At 48.0% G+C, this 19042-nt stretch overlaps 1 protein-coding gene and 2 pseudogenes across 1 annotated transcript; 1 reads left to right on the plus strand and 2 right to left on the minus strand.

The window, feature by feature from the left end:
• Nucleotides 1-1816: 1816 nt before the first annotated feature.
• Nucleotides 1817-2743, minus strand: LOC119939617 (annotated as a pseudogene).
• A 3517-nt stretch (nucleotides 2744-6260) lies between these two features.
• On the minus strand, nucleotides 6261-7142 carry LOC119939070 (annotated as a pseudogene).
• Nucleotides 7143-11667: 4525 nt separating this feature from the next.
• LOC119939071 (olfactory receptor 4D1-like) lies at nucleotides 11668-14191 on the plus strand. The gene is made up of 2 exons (XM_038758835.1): nucleotides 11668-12578; nucleotides 14143-14191. The coding sequence occupies exons 1-2, from the start codon at nucleotides 11668-11670 to the stop codon at nucleotides 14189-14191; spliced, it is 960 nt and encodes a 319-aa protein (XP_038614763.1).
• Nucleotides 14192-19042: the final 4851 nt, after the last annotated feature.

Below are 19042 nucleotides of genomic sequence, written 5' to 3' on the forward strand. Positions count from 1 at the left end.
TCCCTCTCAGAATGTGAGCCCAGAATGGAACAGGAACGGTGTCCTATTTGATTTTCTTTCATTAACCCCAGTGCTTAGTAGGTAGCAAATGCTTAAGAAATACCATCATTCCCATTACATTCTCAAGGCTAAATCCCTCACAATGTGCATACCCCCCTTACTCCAACCCCCAGACAATCTCATTCCCAGCTCAGGTCCTCGCTAAACCACAAGCAATTTACCTTCTGGTTTCTGCCTTTCTGCCCATCGGGCCTCCCGGGGCACCATCAGAATCTTCCTTCCTTCAGGGCCAAAGGGCCAGGGCCTTACATCTTCCTGGTGCTGCCTCACTGCCCAGCCTCAGTTTTCCTTGGCCCAGCCAAGGAAGAAACAAGGGTTTACACTGAAGCAGCTGACATCCAGTGGAACATGGGCAAGGGAGTTATTAAAAAGGGCCAGGCACACACACACACAAACACTCATACACACACACAGATGCACACAGACTTTTCCTTTCCCCAAGGAATATATGCAATTGCTGTCCAGAAGAGACCTCTCTCCAGAGAGTCAGACACAGAAGTCATTGCAGTCTCTTGCTCCCCTGTCTCTGCAGGGCCCGTCCCAGGGGCTCCAAAGGAACTCTGACAGAATCGATGGTCCCAGGTCGCTGGGAACACTGGATCGGCTCTACCATCCCAGTAAACAGGCCGTTTCCCATGCCCAACAGCTGCCAAGGGCTCCCGACACTACACCATCAGGGGTCCACAGATGCCACTGATGGGCTTGGAATAGAGAATGCCATTGCCACAACTTGTCTCTCCTTGCACAGATTCGGCCTCCTGCCTGCTGGGTAAGGCAGGCCGATAAGAGCCAGCCTAAATGGTGGGTTTGGGAAAAGGGGGCAGCAGCATCTTAAAATCTAATACTCTCTGCCCTATCTTTCTCCATCTATCAATCAACAGATCAATTCTCAGCATGCAACGCCTTGCTTTCCAACCTTCCCTCGAGACAGCATGGACCAGTGGAAGGAGCTTGGGATTGGGTGTCAGGAGGTGTGGTTTTGAGTCCCAGATCCAGCGGGGCTCAGTGGAAAGAGCACGGGCTTTGGAGTCAGAGGTCATGGGTTCAAATCCCGGCTCCACCAACTGTCAGCTGTGTGACTTTGGGCGAGTCACTTGATTTCTCTGTGCCTCAGTTACCTCATCTGTAAAATGGGGATTAAGACTGTGAGCCTCCCGTGGGACAACTTCATCACCTTGTAACCTCCCCAGCACTTAGAACATTGCTTTGTACATAGTAAGCACTTAATAAATGCCATCATCATTATTATTATTGTTATTATTATTACAATCTAAAAGAGGAGACCCAAAATCACTTATGGAGAAGGAAGAAGAGATTGGAGAAGTGACTATAGGGATGGGTCAGTGCTTAAATAGTGGAATATATCAGTCGATAGATTTAAAAGAGCTCCAGTAGTTGTGTGAGCAAAAATAAGGCGACAACATCTTATGGACAGAGGTATTGGGAGTTACGAGGGCAGAAACCTAAGTCTAGCACCTCTCAGGCTGCCACAGATGTCAACTCACTAATGGGGAATCTGACCACACCTAGGGTCAGTTTCCATCAATCATTCAATTGATCATAGCTATTTTTTGAGTGCCTACTATGTGCAGAGTACTGTACTAAGCTCTTGGGAGAGTACAACAGAGTTGGAAGACATTTTCCCTGCTCATAAGAATCTTACAGTCTAGACATTATCCCTCCATGGACAACCCCCCTTGTCTCAGAGATGATTACTGCCCCCTTCTTTGGACCTTCACTGAGACTTTCACTTCCTTCAAGCCTGTAAAAGTCGTTTCTTTAACCTCTTCATAGCTAATTTCACCTCCCTGTTCCTCAGGGAGTAGATCACGGGGTTCAGTATGGTGGGCAGAACCGTATCGCAGACGGAGACCGCCTTGTCCATGGGAAATGGGGTGAAGGGTCGGGCATAGATGTAGATGCATGGCACAAATTGCATGAAGACCACGATGATGTGGGAGGTGCAGGTGGAGGCGGCCTTCCTCCTCCCTTCCTTGGAGTGGGACCTCAGCATCCCCAGGATGACCGTGTAAGATGCCAGGAGGAGGAGGAACCAGACGAGAACGAGCAGCCTGCTGTTGGAGATCATCAGGATCTCCAGGACGGAGGTGTCCACACAGGCGAGCCTGAGGACCTGGGGGACATCTCAGTAGAAGTTATCCAGGACATTGGGACCACAGAAAGGCAACGGGAACAGCAGAGCAAGTTGGGTGCTTGAGTGCACAAACCCCAGTACCCAGGCTGCCAGGATCAGCCCTATACATACTGGGGTGTTCATGATGGCCATGTAGTGCAGAGGTCGGGAAATGGCCACGAAGCGGTCATATGCCATGACCCCCAGGAAGAACATGTCGGCCCCTCCAAAGAAGTGGAAGAAGAAGATTTGGGCCATGCAGCCACCAAAGGTAATGGTATTAGTGGGGGAGAGGAAGTCCACCAGCATCCTGGGGAGTGTGACAGAGGAACACAAAATGTCTATGACAGACAGGTTGCGCAGCAGGAAGTACATGGGGGTGTGGAGGCGGGGGTCACAGGTCACGGTGACCATGATGAGGAGGTTACCCAGCAGAGTCGTGGTATAGATGAAGAGGAACACCATGAACAGGACAACCTGCAGCCTCCGGTTCTGAGTGAGTCCCAGGAAGACAAACTCTGATATGGTTGAGCCATTTCCCACCTCCATCAGGTCCAGGAAAAACCTCAAAGCTCCTGGAGGGAAAATGGCAATAATGTAACCCAAGAGAAAACTCCCCCTGCCCACTGGTAAAGTTTCCAAGGAACCGGAATCAACCCCTCCAAAGTCCTATCCCCCCTGAATCTTTGGAACTTTTTGATTCTGTCCAGGAATTCTGTCCAGGAATCCTGCCCATACAAAGTGATGGAATGACACAGAAACCCATTGCAGTTGATTTCCCAGAATTGTACCCCTTTAACAGGTCCCTCAAAAAAGGGGATTCCAAGCTAGTGCCTACTCATCCCTGTTCACAGAGAGCCACTGCCCATATGGGAAGCTTTGCCACCAATCTCTGGTCAACAGAGATACCCTCCAGAAATATCCATTACACTCTGTCCTGCCCATGGCTCTTCACCAATCAGATGGCTCAGGAAGCTAAACAATTCCACTTCATCCTGCCCAGACCTTTCATGACTTTGTAAACCTCAGTTGTGTCTCATGTGAACATTCATTTCTTTTTACTTGTAATGGTATTTGTTAAGCAGTTATTGACTATGTGCCAGGCACTGTACTGAGAGCTCAGGTAGATACAAAATAATCAGTTTGGACACAGTCCATGACTCACATGGGATTCCCATTCTTAGTCCCCATTTTACAAATGAGGTAACTGAGGAAGAGAGAAGTGAAGTGACTTGCCCAAGGTCATATGGCAGGAAAGTGGGGGGAGCTGAGATTAGAACCCAGGTTCTCTGGCCCCTAGGTCCATGCTCTTTCCAGTAGGGCAAATTGCTACTACTCGGCATTGTAGAGCCAACCCCTTTTTCCCCTGACCTTGGTAGTTCCTGGCAGGGCTGCCTGCTCTCCTCCAACATCATTATTATCATAAACAACACCCACTGGGAAGAGGTTGCCCTCTTGGAATTCTGGAAGACGGACAGAAAAGCAGAGAGACAAATGCAGAGAAAAGGTATATAAATAGTGGCAGAGGAGGAGGCAGAAATGCAGAGAGGCAGAGTAAAGGCAAAATTCTGAGACTCCAGGACAGCCCATGGCAGAGACATGCTGAGCCACAGTTGGAGGAAAGATGTAGAAGCAGAGACAGAGCAAAGAAGAAGAGGGGAGAGGAAGGCAGGAAAAGACAGCGAGAGTTCAGTCGCAGAAATCAGGGCTGTACTTGCCATCTTCTGCTAGAGGAATACAAGCCACAGGGAAGGAAGGAGGAAGAGGTGATCCCAGAGAAGCATCACAAGTAGAGGGTCCTAATTTTAGGGGCCCCTTCCCTCTGCTTCAGAGTTGGGGTGTCCCCATGTAAGGCCAATCTGGATTGACATGTCCCGGACTTCCTGGACCTGGAGAAGACAGACACTCCACCACTTACAAGGATGTGCCCTGATGCTCCCCTCCCCTCCTTTCCCCCGAGATCCTCTACCCAGCCCAAGGCCAGGCATCCCATTCAGAGCTGATTCCTCAGAGAGATGTCCCTTAGTTCCACTCTCAGGGCTCCCAGGTTTAGAATCGTTGAGCAAATCTGAGATGGGAGACATTCTCAGGATGCTGCCAAGAAGGACAGGGCCCTGGACAAGGTTGGATCCTTTCAGTCAGTCAGTCAGTCATATTTATTAATTGCCTCAGCCTTGTCATATCCATGAGGTTTGCCCTGGATGGCCTGGAAACTCAGCTTCTCTCACCTCCAAACTCAGGGGTCTGGCCACTCTGCTCCTGCAGCTCCTTACCCAACTCCCTCCTCCTAATACACTGAAATTGTGGCCTAGTGGATAGAGCCCGTGACCGGGAGTCAGGAGATACAGGTTCTAGTCCTAGTCCTGCTGCTGGCTTTCTGGGTATGATCTTGGGGAAGTCATTTTACCACTCTGTGCCTCTGTTTCTCATTTGCCAATTGGCAAGAAATACCTGATCTGCCTCCCTCTTAGACTGTGAGCCCGGAAGGGAACAGGAACTGTGTCCTATTGATTTTCTTGTATCAACCCCAGTACTTAGTACATAGTGAATACTTAAGAAATGCCATCATCCCTATTACATTCTCAAGGCCAAATCCCTCTACTGTAACCCACAGACAACCTAATCCCCCCTCCAGCCCCTCACTAAAGCAAAGACTCTTTACCTCCCGATTCCTGTCATTCTCCCCATCAGGCCTCCCAGCAGCACCATCGGGAGTTTCCTTCCTTCTGAACCACCGCAGAGGCCTCACATCTTCCTGATGCTGCCTCGCTGCCCAACCTCAGTCTCCCTTCTGCAGCCCAGTCCTCTTAAGAGCTGATCTGGGCCCCCCCGGAGATATAGCCAAGGAAGGAACAAGGCCCAACACTGAGGCAGCTGCCTGGGGAGACTGAGCCAGAGGAACATGTGCAAGGGGAGTTATTAAAAAGGGTAAGGCACACACACACAGATTCACATAGGTTCTTGGCCTCCCCAAGGAACCACTGCGATTGCCGTCCAGTGGCTACACAGAAGAGACATCTCTCAAGGGAGTCAGACACAGACACCATTGCAGGGTCTTGCTCTCCTGTCTCTGTGGGAGAGCAAATGATAAGGGAATCTGCTGAGGAGCTGTCTGAGACATGTGGGGTGGCAGTGGAGGGAGAAGAGGGTGTTCCGGGAGCAGGCCTGCTACTGCCAACACAGGAGAAGCTTCGGGAGGAAGAAAGGTCTTTCAATAGGTGAACTGATTTTCTTGAACAGTCTAACAACTGCTCAACTGTCCTTCCTCCAGCGGTCTCCCCATTGATGGGAGTCAACTGCGACCCCGGCTGCTTAATTATGACCAACTGACTCAAAATTGTGCAAATGGCAACTTATCAGAGAAAGTGTTTCAAGAGAGAGCCACCCAACTGCCAGCAATGACACACTTAACACGGCAAGCAACTGGGCCAGAATTTGCTGATTCTCTTGAGCACCCTAAAATAAAACAAATTCACTGATAATGATCATTATGGTATTTACTAAGTGCTACAGCGTGTAGGCACTGTACTAAGTGCTGGGGTAGATACAAGCAAATCAGGTCGGACACAGTCCTTGTTTCAGATGGGGCTCATAATCTCGTTCCCCATTTTACAGATGAACTAACTGAGGCACAGAGAAATTAAGTGACTTGCCCAAGGTCACAGAGCAGACAAGTGGTGGCGCCAGGATTAGAATCCATGACCTTCTGACTCCAGGCCCACGCTCTATCCACTATGCTATGAAGCAAAAACCCAGAAACAACAAGAATAAATCAGGGCTTTCTGCTATCAACCCGTTTTGGGAGGGATGCTAGGTGAACAAGGACTCATTTTGGTAGCAAGACTTCGCCTTATCATGTTTTATTGATCCTCTCTTTGCTCTTTTACACTAGCCAATTGACACTGTATTTTCTGAGGACTGCCAATCTGGATCGTGGGAACTTGAACCCACCCAGCTTCCTCGTGGGACATTTGTCACATCTTTCCTCTCTTGCCAGATTGTTCTGCCTCTGTCAGTTCCCTCCTCTCACCTCTCCCTGACTCTGAATCCTCCTAGACAGTAAATTTCACTTCCTGACCCTGCTCACAGCCAATCTCCCCTCCCTCTTCCTCAGATAGTGGGGTTCAGCATGGTGGGGTAAAGAAGTTTCACAGATGGAGCCTGCCTGATCCATGGCAAATGTTGTGAAGGGTCAGGCATAGGTGAAGGCACAAATTATGCCAAGATCACAATGAGACAAAAGGTGCAGCTGGAGGCATCTTTCTTCCTCCCTTCCTTGGAGTGGGTCCTCAGCATCTGCAGGAGGATCATGAGGATACCAAGAGGAGGATGAACCAGAGGAGAATGAGCAGCCTGCTGTTGAAGATCATCAGGAGCTCCAAGAGGGAGATATTCACACAGGCGAGCTGCAGGACCTTGAGTACATCACCGGAGAAGTTATTCAGGACGTTGGGCCCAGAGAAAGGCAACGGGAGCAGTGGAGCGAGCTGGAAAATGGAATGCACAAAACCCACCAGCCAGGTGGCCAGCATCATCCCCACACACACCTGGGGGTTCATGGTGGCCGCGTAGCGCAGAGGCCGGGAGATGGCCAGGTAATGGTCATACGCCATCACTGCTAGAAAGAAGATCTGAGCCCCTCCAAGGACGTGGAAGAGGAAGATCTGGGCCATGCAGCCTCCATAGGAGATGGTTTGGGTGGCAGAAAGGAAGTCCACCAGCATTTTTGAGATCATGAATCACAGACATCCATGATAGACAGGCTATGTAAGAGAAAGTACACGAGGGTTTGGAGCCAGTGTTCACAGGCCACGGTGACCACGATGAGGAGGTCGCCCAGCAGAGTCGTGACATAGATGAGGAGGAACATCATACCCTGCAGCCCCCGGATCTGTGTGAGGCCCAGGAAGACAAACTTTGACACACCCAAAATGTTTCCCAGCTCCATTCAGTCGGAGCTCCACCGCCAGATCCCCCAGAGAAGAGATGGACAGTGGAGTTCAGTGAAAACAATCAAAACCCTGGAATCCAAATATTGAAAATACTCAGAGTCATGAAGTCTAATCATTATCAATCAATTTATCATATTTATTGAGTGCTGACTGTTTGCAGAGCACTGCATTAAATCAGTACATGATAATCAGGCCAGACTTAGTCCCTGTCTCACAGGAGGCTCACAGTCTAAGTAGTAAGGAGAATCCCTGTTTTACAGATGAGGAAACTGAAGCCCAGACAAGTGAAGTGACTTGCCCAAGGTCACTCAGCAGGCAAATGGAATGATTTGATTGGAGTATTGATAATTAATCAGAGAAGGCCTCAAAAAAGAAGTGAGATTTGAGGAGGGCTTTGAAGATTGCAAGAGCTGCTGTCTGATGGGTTTGGGAAAGGGGAGGGAGTTCCCATCTCCAGGAACAACATCAGGACAGAGTTGAAGGCAGGAGACTGGACCCTCTCTTTCATCAGCAGTATTCATTGAGCACCTTCAGTGTGCAATACACTGTTCTAAGTCCTTGGGTGAGTACAGTAGATGTAAAAAATTCATTTTCTACTCTCACTGAGCTTACAGTCTAATGGGGAGACAGACAGACACTAATTTTTCATAAATAGTGGAAGCAGAGATCTGAATCAAAGATGAAGCTGGTAGAAACCAGAATGGGGAGAATAGGTGTTCAATAAATACCACTGATTGATATTGATATTTCTGCTCCCAAGACCCACTTTTGTCACACAGAGCTGGGAAACTCCATGGCATGATAGTTTCTATCTATGAGCAGTCTCAAGATAGGGGAGCTTCAGGGTATCCTGTTCTAGGTGCTTCTCTCTGTCTGGATTCCAGCTCTGCTAGATAACAATAATAATAATATTTGTTAAGCCCTTTTTATGTGCCGAGTAGTGTCCTAAGCGTCGGGGTGGATACAGGGAATCAGGTGGGACATAGTCTCTGTCCCACACGGTGCTCTCAGCCCCTGAGAGCCAGCACGATGTCCTTGGCTTGCGATTGCCCTGCTCCATCTCTCCTTGCCTGGTCTGGGGCTGAGTCTTCTCCAGGAATTTTCCAGGGCTCAATCTCCTGAACAGTCATCTCAGAGTTTCCCTGTTCATGTGCGTGCATGTGTTTGCATGCACGTGTGTGTGTGTGTTGCAACCAACCAGACTGAAACTTCATTAATAACTCCCTCCGCATCAGTCCCTTCAGCTGTTCACTCCCTGGGGAAGCTGCCTCCGTAATGACCAGTGTCTCCTCTGTAACATCCCATCCCCCTGGGACTCAGAGAAGCTATATTGGAGGTTGGGATGGGGCAGGGGAGATGAGGACAGGCCTGTGAAGATGAGCCAGGAAGGTGGAAGGCTCTGAGCCCCTGCCCCAAGCAAAGGTAGGTGAGAGGTGACGGACTGATGTTACTCTTCTGAATTGCCCCGGCGGGGCCCCAAGACCTGACAGGCAGATGTCGGTTTCAGCTCAGAAGGCAGGCCCAGATGAGGCCACCGGAGTGTCTGGGAAGCAGGAAGGCAGGCTCCCGAGTCATAAATGTCTCTGAATGAACCACCAAGGGGTCTGGGCTGCTGATGGATGTCAATATTGCATCCACTGCTAAGATGCTTGTCTGTCTAATGCAAGCAAAAACTTGATTAACACCTGGCTGATGATCTGAAAACACCTGGAAAGGGAGAAAGAATGTCACAGAAATCTATGGGTACCAAAGACCCAGACTCATTTTCTTTTCTCTGTCTCTCCCTCTCCTCCTCCTTATTTCTCTCTCTCTCTCTCTCTCTCTCTCTCTCTCTCTCTCTCTCTCTCTCTCTCTCTCTCTCTCTCTCTCTCTCTCTCTCTCTCTCTCTCTCTCTCTCTCTCTTTCTCACAGACACACACACACACAAGCACACAGTACTGTATTATTAGAGTGCAATTTCTACTCATCTGTGCTTTACTTTTCTGAATTTCTGAGAATTGTATAATTGTAAAAATAGACCTGGAAGGGACTTTTTAAAGATCATCTGGCCCAATCCCCTGCCTTCAGGTGCGTAACTAAACCCCCTGAAGCAGTTCAGTGGAGAAGTTGCAACAACTGCCTATGGAGGTCCATGCCAGCATTGAGTCATCAGGGCTATCAAGAAATCCCCGTTCGCCAACTTAAATTCCTCTTGCTTTCAGTGAAGTCCTTTGCCTCAGTGGGCCTCCGTGGGCAGGGGGAACAACTAGTCAGTATAGCCTATTCATAGGCCAGAAGTCAATGATTTAAGCCACCCCTCAGCCTTATGTCCCCAAGCAATCACCCAATCAGTGATATTTATTGACTGCTTACTCTGTGTAGAGCCCCGAACTAGCACTTAGGAAAGTACACAATTAATCAATCAGCACTTAGGAAAGTACACGATCAATCAATCAGTCGATGGTATTTTTTGAGCACTTACTCTGTACAGAGTATTGTACTAAGTGCTTGGGAGAGTACAATATAAATGAGTTGGTAGAAATGTTTCCTGCCTAAAACGAGCTTACAGTCTAGAGGGATGACCTTATAGACAAACCAAGTTCAAATCTAAAACCTCTTTCCCTTTTTTCACAGGCCCTGCTTCTCTGGCTTTCCACCATACTTTTCTCTACACCCTCTCCCCTGCCTTTCCAACCTTTCTCAAACATGGTGCTCAGAACTGTACATGTTGCTATAATACAAATTCCATTTTTTAATGGTCTAGGTTAACCACTTACTATGCATCAGATACTGTTCTAAGCGCCGGTGTAAATATAAGCTAATTAGGTGGGTCACAGTCCCCGTCGCTCATGGTGCTCACAGTCTCAATAGAAGGGAGAACTGAGGCACGGTGAAGGTAAGTGACTTATTCAAGGTCACACAGCAAGCAATTGGCAGAGCTGGGATTAGAACTCAGGTCCTCTGACTCCCAGACTCTTTCCACTAAGCCACATTGCTCCATGATCCCAATAAGGGCCAGAGACAGCATTCAGTCTAATTGTCCTGTATCTAGCCCAGCTTTTAGCACAATGTTTGGCTCATAATAAGCCCTTAGTGAATACCACCATTATTGATTGTTGTTATTAACTGACGTTCAGGACTTTAGCAAGGCATGTGAGGACCTAGGGCAAGAAAGGAAATTTGCCCCCTGTACACAAGAGCTGTTTTGGGTGTCGACACCTGAAGTTTGTCAAGCCAGGCTGCGGCAAGCTGGCACTTGTTGGGGACGAAGGGATTTAAAGAACAAAATTACCACTGCTTCTGCAGTCTGCTCCTGCTGGATCTATCCCGGGAGGCTTCGGTTCCAAGTTCCAGATCTTTTCTGTGTCCCTCAGCCTGAAAAGATCTTTCTTCTGCTGCACTGGTGTTTGATTTTCATTTCTTAAGTGCCTTGACTTTACCCACCTCCCTATTGCTTTTCATCCTCTTTTGTAGGGCCCCCTCCCCAATGTATTGAAGTCTCCCCTTCTACGCCATAAGCTTGTTATGGGTGGGGAATGTGTCTACCAACTCTGTTGTACTGTACTCTCCCAAACTCATAGTACAGTATTCTGCACACAGTAAGCGCTCAAAAAATACGATCGATTGGTTGATGAGGGATGAGGAATCCAGGTTCTAATATCCAGTCTGTCCTGGGTCATTCCTTGTCTCTGAGAGGCAGCCTATTTGTCCAGGGCTCTCGGTCCCTGTAGCTATTTAGATCTGGCTCTTGATATCAGACCGGAGGTCCACATTTCCTGACATCAGAGGCAGTTGTCAGGATCTTCTACAAGTTTTGGGAGTAGGGCACCAAGAACTTTGACAGAAACAAGCAGCAGCTGCTAATTTATCTTCCAAGTCCTCAGGATATTTATCTTTCTTTGCCCTCCACCCCAATACACACATCACATGATGTGAAAAGAACTTTCATGAAAATGAGCTAAGGGTGAATTCTTAAAAAATTAATAAAATTAATGAGCTATGTGTGACTAAGAAATGTACTTTAGTATGGGATTCATCTTTAGAAATTGATTTATTTAAGCTACCAAAATCTCCCCTCATATACTATCTATGTAGGACCACTTATTTATGGTTCCGGTTAGGATTCCTTTCTCTAGATTTCATGCCCGAGACGTTAGTTAATTATGGAAGCCATCACAGAGGAATCACCTGACCATAAGAGTAACTTCAATAATTTTGAACAAACAAATGAACAGAAACAGGCAGTCTTGCTGTTTAATGAAGAAAAACGCCCCCAGTTAATTCCACTTTCCGCTTAGAAACTGTGACTAACGGCCACCACTTAAAAATTGTTCACTTTAAAATCTTTCCGGTGTTCTTGGCAAATTCTTGCCTTTTGAAGGTCTCTCTTCATCTGGGCTCCGGCCATTACCTAAAAATAGCCAGGCTCTCTGACTTCTCAAGACCCCTTTGAGTATTTGGAGTTTAGGATTTTGATTGTTTTCACTATATCCCACTATCTGTCTCTTTTCTCCTCGGGATGTGGGAACAGAGCCTGGCAGAATGCAGCTGAGAAATGCCTCAGCAGTATCTGAATTTATCTTCCTGGGCCTCACCGAGATACAAGGTCTGCAGATGGTCCTTTTCATAATATTCCTCCTCGTCTACATCACGACTCTGCTGGGTAACCTCCTCATCATGGTCACCGTGACCTGTGACCCCCGGCTCCACACTCCCATGTATTTCCTGCTGCGCAGCCTGTCCGTCATGGATCTCTGCTATTCGTCTGTCACGCTCCCCAGGATGCTGGTGGACTTCCTCTCTGCCACTAAGGCCATCTCTTATGGTGACTGCATGATTCAGATCTTCTTCTTCCACTTCCTTGGAGGGACTCAGATCTTATTCCTGGCAGTGATGGCATACGACCGCTACGTGGCCATCTCCCGGCCCCTGCATTACGTGGCCGTCATGAACACCCCCGTGTGTGTGGGGCTGATAGCAGCCGCCTGGGTAGGGGGCTTTATGCACTCGATCGTCCAGCTGGCTCTGCTGCTCCCATTGCCCTTCTGTGGCCCCAACGTCCTGGATAACTTCTACTGCGATGTCCCCCAGGTCCTCAAGCTCGCCTGTGTGGACACCTCCGTCCTGGAGATCCTGATGATCTCCAACAGCGGAATGCTCGTTGTCGTCTGGTTCCTCCTCCTCCTGGTATCTTACACAATCATCCTGGGGATGCTGAGGTCCCACTCCAAGGAAGGGAGGAGGAAGGCTGCCTCCACCTGCACCTCCCACCTCATCGTGGTCTTTGTGCAATTTGTGCCATGCATCTATATCTACACCCGACCCTTCACCCCATTTCCAATGGACAAGGCAGTCTCCATCTGTGATACGGTTCTACCCCCCATGATGAACCCCATGATCTACTCCCTGAGGAACAGGGAGGTGAGGTCGGCTGTGAGCAGGATGAGGAAGCGATATTTACTGTCTAGGAGTACGTAAAGTCAGTGAGAGGGAGGAGGAGGGGGCTGACAGGGGAAGGACAGTCTAGCAAGAGAAGAGACATCTGTTGGACGTCCCCCAAGGGTGCTGGGTGCTGGATTCAAATACCTACGATCCAGTCCACTCTCCTCAGCGGCCCTCAGAAAATACAGTGTAACTGGCTGGTGTCAAAGAGTGGAGACCAGATCAATAAAACATAGCGAAGTTAGCATTGGTCCACCTAGTATTGCCTCGGGAGGACTGGAAATAGAGAACGGTGACATATTCACTTTGATTCTGGGTTGTTTTCTCTAGTGACTTTGGTCAATGAAGCAACTTACTTTATGGTGGTCAATACAGTATACAGAGTCTGGCCCAAATGTTTGGCATGTTAAATATGGGTATCATCTTGTTCCCTCCTACCTCACCTCCCTTCTCTCCTTGTACAGCCCAGCCCGCACCCTCCGCTCCTCTGCCACTAACCACCTCAATGGGCCTCGTTCTCACCCGTCCCGCCGTCGACCCCCGGCCCATGGCCTGGAATGCCCTCCCTCCACACATCCGCAAAACTAGCTCTCTTCCTCCCTTCAAAGCCCTACTGAGAGTTCGCCTCCTCCAGGAGGCCTTCCCTACTCCTCCTCCCCTCCCCATCGCCTCCCCTCCCTCCCTCTGCCCTATCCCCTTCCCTGCCCCACAGCACTTGCGCATATTTGTACATATTTATTACTCTACTTATTTTATTAATGATGTGCATATATCTCTAATTCTATTTATTTTGATGGTATTGACACCTGTCTACTTCTTTTGTTTTGCTGCCTGTCTCCCCCTTCTAGACTGTGAGCCCGTTGTTGGGTAAGGACTGTCTCGATATGTTGCCGAATTGCACTTTCCAAGCACTCAGTCCAGTGCTCTGCACACAGTAAATGCTTAATAAATATGATCGATTGAATGAATGAATGAGTGGCAAATGGGTGGCTCTCTCAAAACATTAGGTTGCCATTTGCACCATTTTTGAGTTGCTCGGTCAGAAATGAGCTGCCTGTGCCTTAGCTGACTCCTATCAGGGTGGACTGCTCCGGAGAAGAGACAGTTCATGTGATTGGTTGAGGAGGTTATTCTAATAATTAATAATCATGGTGGACTTTGTTGAACACTTACTACGTGGTAAACATTGTACCGAGTGCTGGGAGAGACACAATAAAAGAAGATCAGATGCTGCATCAATTACATATGGGGCTCTAAAATCTAAGAGGGAAGGGAGTACAAGAACTTATTCATGGGAACAGAGGTTGCTGGATAGGAGCACATTAAGGTGCTTGTCGGACCTAGGCGTAATGTAAAGTAGAGCCCCCTTGGCAAGTCACCCAGTATTCCAACCCTTCCTTAGCTAATAATATTGATGGGGGTATTTATTAAATACTTACAATGGGCTAAACTCAAAGTGAGACACAGGACCTATTCCACATAATCTTTCCTCCATTTTGTAAATGAGAAAACTGAGGCAGAGACAGGTAAAGTGACTTGCCCAAAGTCACTCAGCAGGGCAGTGGTTGTGCTGACACTTGAACCCATAGGACCTATCCCACATAATCTTTTCTCCATTTTGTAAATGAGGAAAGGCGCTGTTTTACACACTCTGGTAGATACAAGCTAATCAGGTTGGGCACAGTCCATGTCCCACATGGGGCTCACAGTCTTAATCTCTGTTTTACAGATGAGGGAACTGAGGCACAGAGAAGTTAAGTGATTTTTCCAACGACTCACACCAGACTCCTGCATCTCGACCCCTTTGAAGAACATTCTTATTGTTTGTAGCCACTGAACGTCAGTTTCAATGTTCCTAGGGGAGAGAAAGGGTCTGGGGGGGGGGGGGCGTGGGGAGGGGTGTGTGTATGCGTGTGCACACATGTGCACCTCTGGCTCTTTTTAGTAATTCCCCTTGAATATGTTCCACTGGCTCAGACTCCCCAGGCAGGTGCCTCAGCATTGGCCCTTGTTCCTCCCTTGGCTATATCCCCGGGGAGGCCCGGATCAGCTCTAAAGAGGATGGGGTTGGGCAAGGGACACCGAGGCTGGGCAGTGAGGCTGCAGCAGGAAGATGTGAGGCCCCGGCCCTCTGGTCCGGAAGGAAGCTCCCGATGGTGCCTCTGGGAGGCTGGATGGGGAGATCCGCAGGAACGAGGAGGTAAAGAGCCTTTGGTTTAGCGAGGGTCCGAAGCGGGGATGAAATTGTCCAAGGTAGGGGGACTGAGCACATAATGAGGGATTTAGCCTTGAGAATGTAATAGGGATGAAGCACTGATGGTTACTAAGCATTGGGGTAGAAGACAACAGCATTGGGTACAGTTCCTGTGCCATCCTGGGCTTGCAGTCTAAGAGGGAAGGAAACCAGGTATTTTATTCCTAATTCGCTGGTGAAAAAACCGAGGCACAGGGTGGTAAAGTGACTTCCCCAAGGTCACACAAAATAAGCAAGTATCAGAGCTAGGACTAGAACCTGTATTTCCTGACTTCCAGTCTCAGACACTGTCCACTGGACTGTAATCTCAGTGTATTAGGAAAGGGCAGTGGGGAGAGGAGCTGCAGGCGCAGATGGCCGGATAGCTGGGGGAGGAGGGGAGAAAGGCTGTGTTTCCAGCCCATCCAGGGCAAACCTCATCGATGTGATAAGGCTGAAGTGCTCAATAAATACAATTGATGGACTGACAGAAGGGATCCACCTCTGCCCAGGGCCCTGCCCTTCTTGGCGGCTTCCCGAGAAAGGCTCTCACCTCAGTTTTGCCCAGTGATTCTAAAAATGGGAGCCCTGAGAGTGGAACAAAAGGACATTTGTACTGTTGACATATGTTGCCAATTTGTACTTCCCAAGCGCTTAGTACAGTGCTCTGCACATAGTAAGCGCTCAATAAATATGATTGATGATTGATGATGACATTCTTCTGGGGAATCAGGCCTGAGAGGGGTGACTAGGCAGAGGATCTCGGTAGAAAGGACGGGAGGGAAAGGGTAGGGAAGAGTGTCCATCTTCTCCAGGTTCAGGAAGTCTGAGACACGTCAGTCCAGACTAGCCTTCCAGGGTCACTATTCTGGTTCCCCAAGGTCTCAGCTGGACATCCCAACTCTGGAGCAGAAAGAACGGTCCCTTAGAAACAGATGTTGCCAAGTATTTAGATCATGGGACTGAGCCTGGGAGTCAGAAGGACCTGGGTTTGAATCCCGGCTTCGCCACTTGTCTGCTGCGTGACCTGGGGCAAGTCACTTTACTTCTCTGCATCTCAGTTACCTCATCTGTAAAATGGAGATTAAGACTGAACCACATGTGAGACGCGGAATGTGATCAGTGGAATTATTTTGTAAATACCCCATCTCTTAAAACAGTGTCTGGCACATATTAAGCAGTGCTTAACAAATACCCTTGCTTGTGATGCTTCTCTGGGATCACCTCTTCCTTCCTCCCTCCTCTACTGCACCTGTAATCCTGTAGTAGAAGAGGACAAGTGCACCCCTGATTTCTGGGATTGCACTTTCTGTCTTTTCCTTCCTCCCTCCTCCCCTCCTCTTCTTGGCTCCGTTTCCCCTTCTGCCTCTGTCTCTGCATCTTTCCTCTGCCCATGGCTTTGCTTCTGTCTCTGCCATGGGCTCTCCTGCAGCCTCAGGGTTTTTATAATAATAATAATGGCATTTATTAAGCGCTTACTATGTGCAAAGCACTGTTCTAAGCATTGGGGAGATTACAAGGTGATCAGGTTGTCCCACATGGGGCTCACAGTCTTAATCCCCATTTTACAGATGAGGTAACTGAGGCACAGAGAAGTTAAGAGACTTGCCCAAAGTCACACAGCTGACAAGTGGCGGAGCAGGGATTTGAACCCATGACCTCTGACTCCCAAGCCCGTTTTCTTTCCACTGCGCCATGCTGCTTCTCTGTTTTTTGTCTTTATCTCTGCCTCTCCTTCTCAGTCTCCTCTGTGTCATTGATTATTTACCTTTTCTCTTCTTCTCCAGCCAAACTGCGACTATACTCACCCAAGCACTTATACCAAGCTGATGACTGTATCAACCTCCTTACTGTCCTCCCTGTCTCTTGTCTCTCCCCACTCCAGTCCTTACCACACTCCGCTGTCAGGATCATTTTCTTAAAAATCATTTATTCAGTCCATATCTCCTCTCTCTACAAGAACTTCCAGTGGATGCCCATTCACCTAAGCATCAAATAAAAACTCATTGTCATCTGTTTTAAAGCACACAATCAACTCTTTTTTTTTTTTTTGGTCTTTGTTAAGTGCTTACTATGTGCCAGGCACTAGGCTAAGCACTGGCCTAGATGCAAACTAATCAGAACAGAAACAGTCCCTGTCCCACATGGGGCTCACAATCTAAATCACCATTTAACAGACAAGAAAATTGAGGTACTGAAAATAATAATAGTACCTGTTAAGCACTTACTATATTGCCAAGCACTGTACTAAGCGCTGGGGTAGATAAAAGATAATCAGACCCTACGGGGAGCTCACAGTCTGAGGAGGAGGGAGAACTGATATTGAATCCTCATTTTGCAAATGAAGGGACTCAAGCTCAGAGAAGTGAAGTGCCCTGCTCAACATCGCAGAGCATACAATTGGTCCATCTGGGATTAGAAGAAAGGTCCTCTGATTACTGAGACACTCTGTTTCTTTCTATCCTACTGACCTCCCCCATTTCTTACTGCAACCCAATCTGTACACTGCCCTCCTCTGTTGCCAACCTACTCTCTGTTCCTCCAGCTTGTCTATTTCAACAACAACCCCTTGCCCACATCCTCCCTCTGGGCTGTAACTCCATATACGACAAACCACCGCTCTCTCCACCTTAAGAGCCTCAATAAAATTGCATCTCCTCCAAGAGGCATTCCCCAACTAAATCCTCATTTCTCTTATCCCCTTCCCTTCTTGATAAGCACTTGATATTCACCCCACCCTTGACCCCACAGCGCTTAGGTATGTATCCATAATTTATTTTAATGTCCACCTCCCCCTCTAGAATCATTGAGCACTCATTGTGCTCAAGAAATGTGTCTACAAACTTTATTGTATTGTACTATCCCAAGCACTTGGTTCAGTGCTCTGCACACAGAAAATGTGGAATAAATACCATTGATTGTTGGGTTGATGAATGATCTCTCTTCACTTAGCAGGTGAGACCTAGTACCATTCATTCAATCGTATTTATTGAGCACTTACTGTGTTCAGGGCACTGTACTTAGCGCTTGGGAAGTACAAGTTGGCAACACATAGAGACGGTCCCTAGTACCAGGGAAAGTTGTGCAGGGTTTAGATAAATTCACTGAAGAGAGTTGAAACTGAGGCAGAGGTGGGGAATGTAAAGAGAAAGACATGGATGGTGGGTGGTTTCTTCATAGAAGGTACATAATAATAATAATAGTATTTGTTATGTGCTTACTATGTTCTAAGCACTTGCATGGACACAAGCAAATTGGGATGGACACAGTCCCTGTCCCACATAGGGCTCACAGTCTCAATCTCCATTTTACAGATGAGGGAACTGAGGCACAGAGAAGTGAAGTGATTTGCCCAAGGTCACACAGCAGACAAGTGGCAGAGCCAGGATTAGAAACCAGTGACCTTCTGACTCCTGGGTCCGAGCTGTAGCCACTAGGCAACACTGCTTTTCATCTATCTAGGATGCCTGTCAATGAGAGTTTCCATCCCTCTTTTCCTCCATTATTATCATCATCATCTTCATCATCATCATCATCATCATCATCATCATCAGTGCCATTTATTGAGAGCTTGGTGTGTGCAGAGCCCTAAGTTCCACACACCTCACTGGCATTCATTCATTCATTCATTCATTGTATTTATTGAGCGCTTACTGTGTGCAGAGCACTGTGCTAAGCACTTGGGAAGTACAAGTTGACAACATATAGAGATGGTCCCTACTCAACAACGGACTCACAGTCTAGAAGGGGGAGACAGACAATAAAACAAAACTTGTGGACAGGTGTCAAGTCGTCAGAACAAATAGAATTAAAGCTAGGTGCACATCATTAACAAAATAAATAGAATAGTAAATATGTACAAGTAAAATAAATAGAGTGATAAATCTGTTCAAACATATACACAGGTGCTGTGGGGAGGGGAAGGAGGTAGGGTGGGGGGATGGGGAGGAGGAGAGGGAAAAGGGGACTCAGTCTGTGAAGGCCTCTTGGAGGAGGTGAGCTCTCAGTAAGGCTTTGAAGGGAGGCAGTGGTGGACACAGAATACTGGACTGAGAGGACCATTAATATGTTCCCACGTTCTCTATAAGTAAAGGTCCTCCACTTTCTAAAACCGTGTTGTATTCTTCTTGCTGGTATCTCTGTTGACCTAAGACCAGCCATCTCACCTCCCATGCTTGAATGACAACGAGATGGCTCAAGTTTGAAACCCTCTTTTCTGAGGATCCTGTTAAAGGGGTGAGA

This window comes from Tachyglossus aculeatus, chromosome 17 (genome assembly GCF_015852505.1).
Source record: "Tachyglossus aculeatus isolate mTacAcu1 chromosome 17, mTacAcu1.pri, whole genome shotgun sequence".
Lineage (NCBI taxonomy): Eukaryota > Metazoa > Chordata > Mammalia > Monotremata > Tachyglossidae > Tachyglossus > Tachyglossus aculeatus.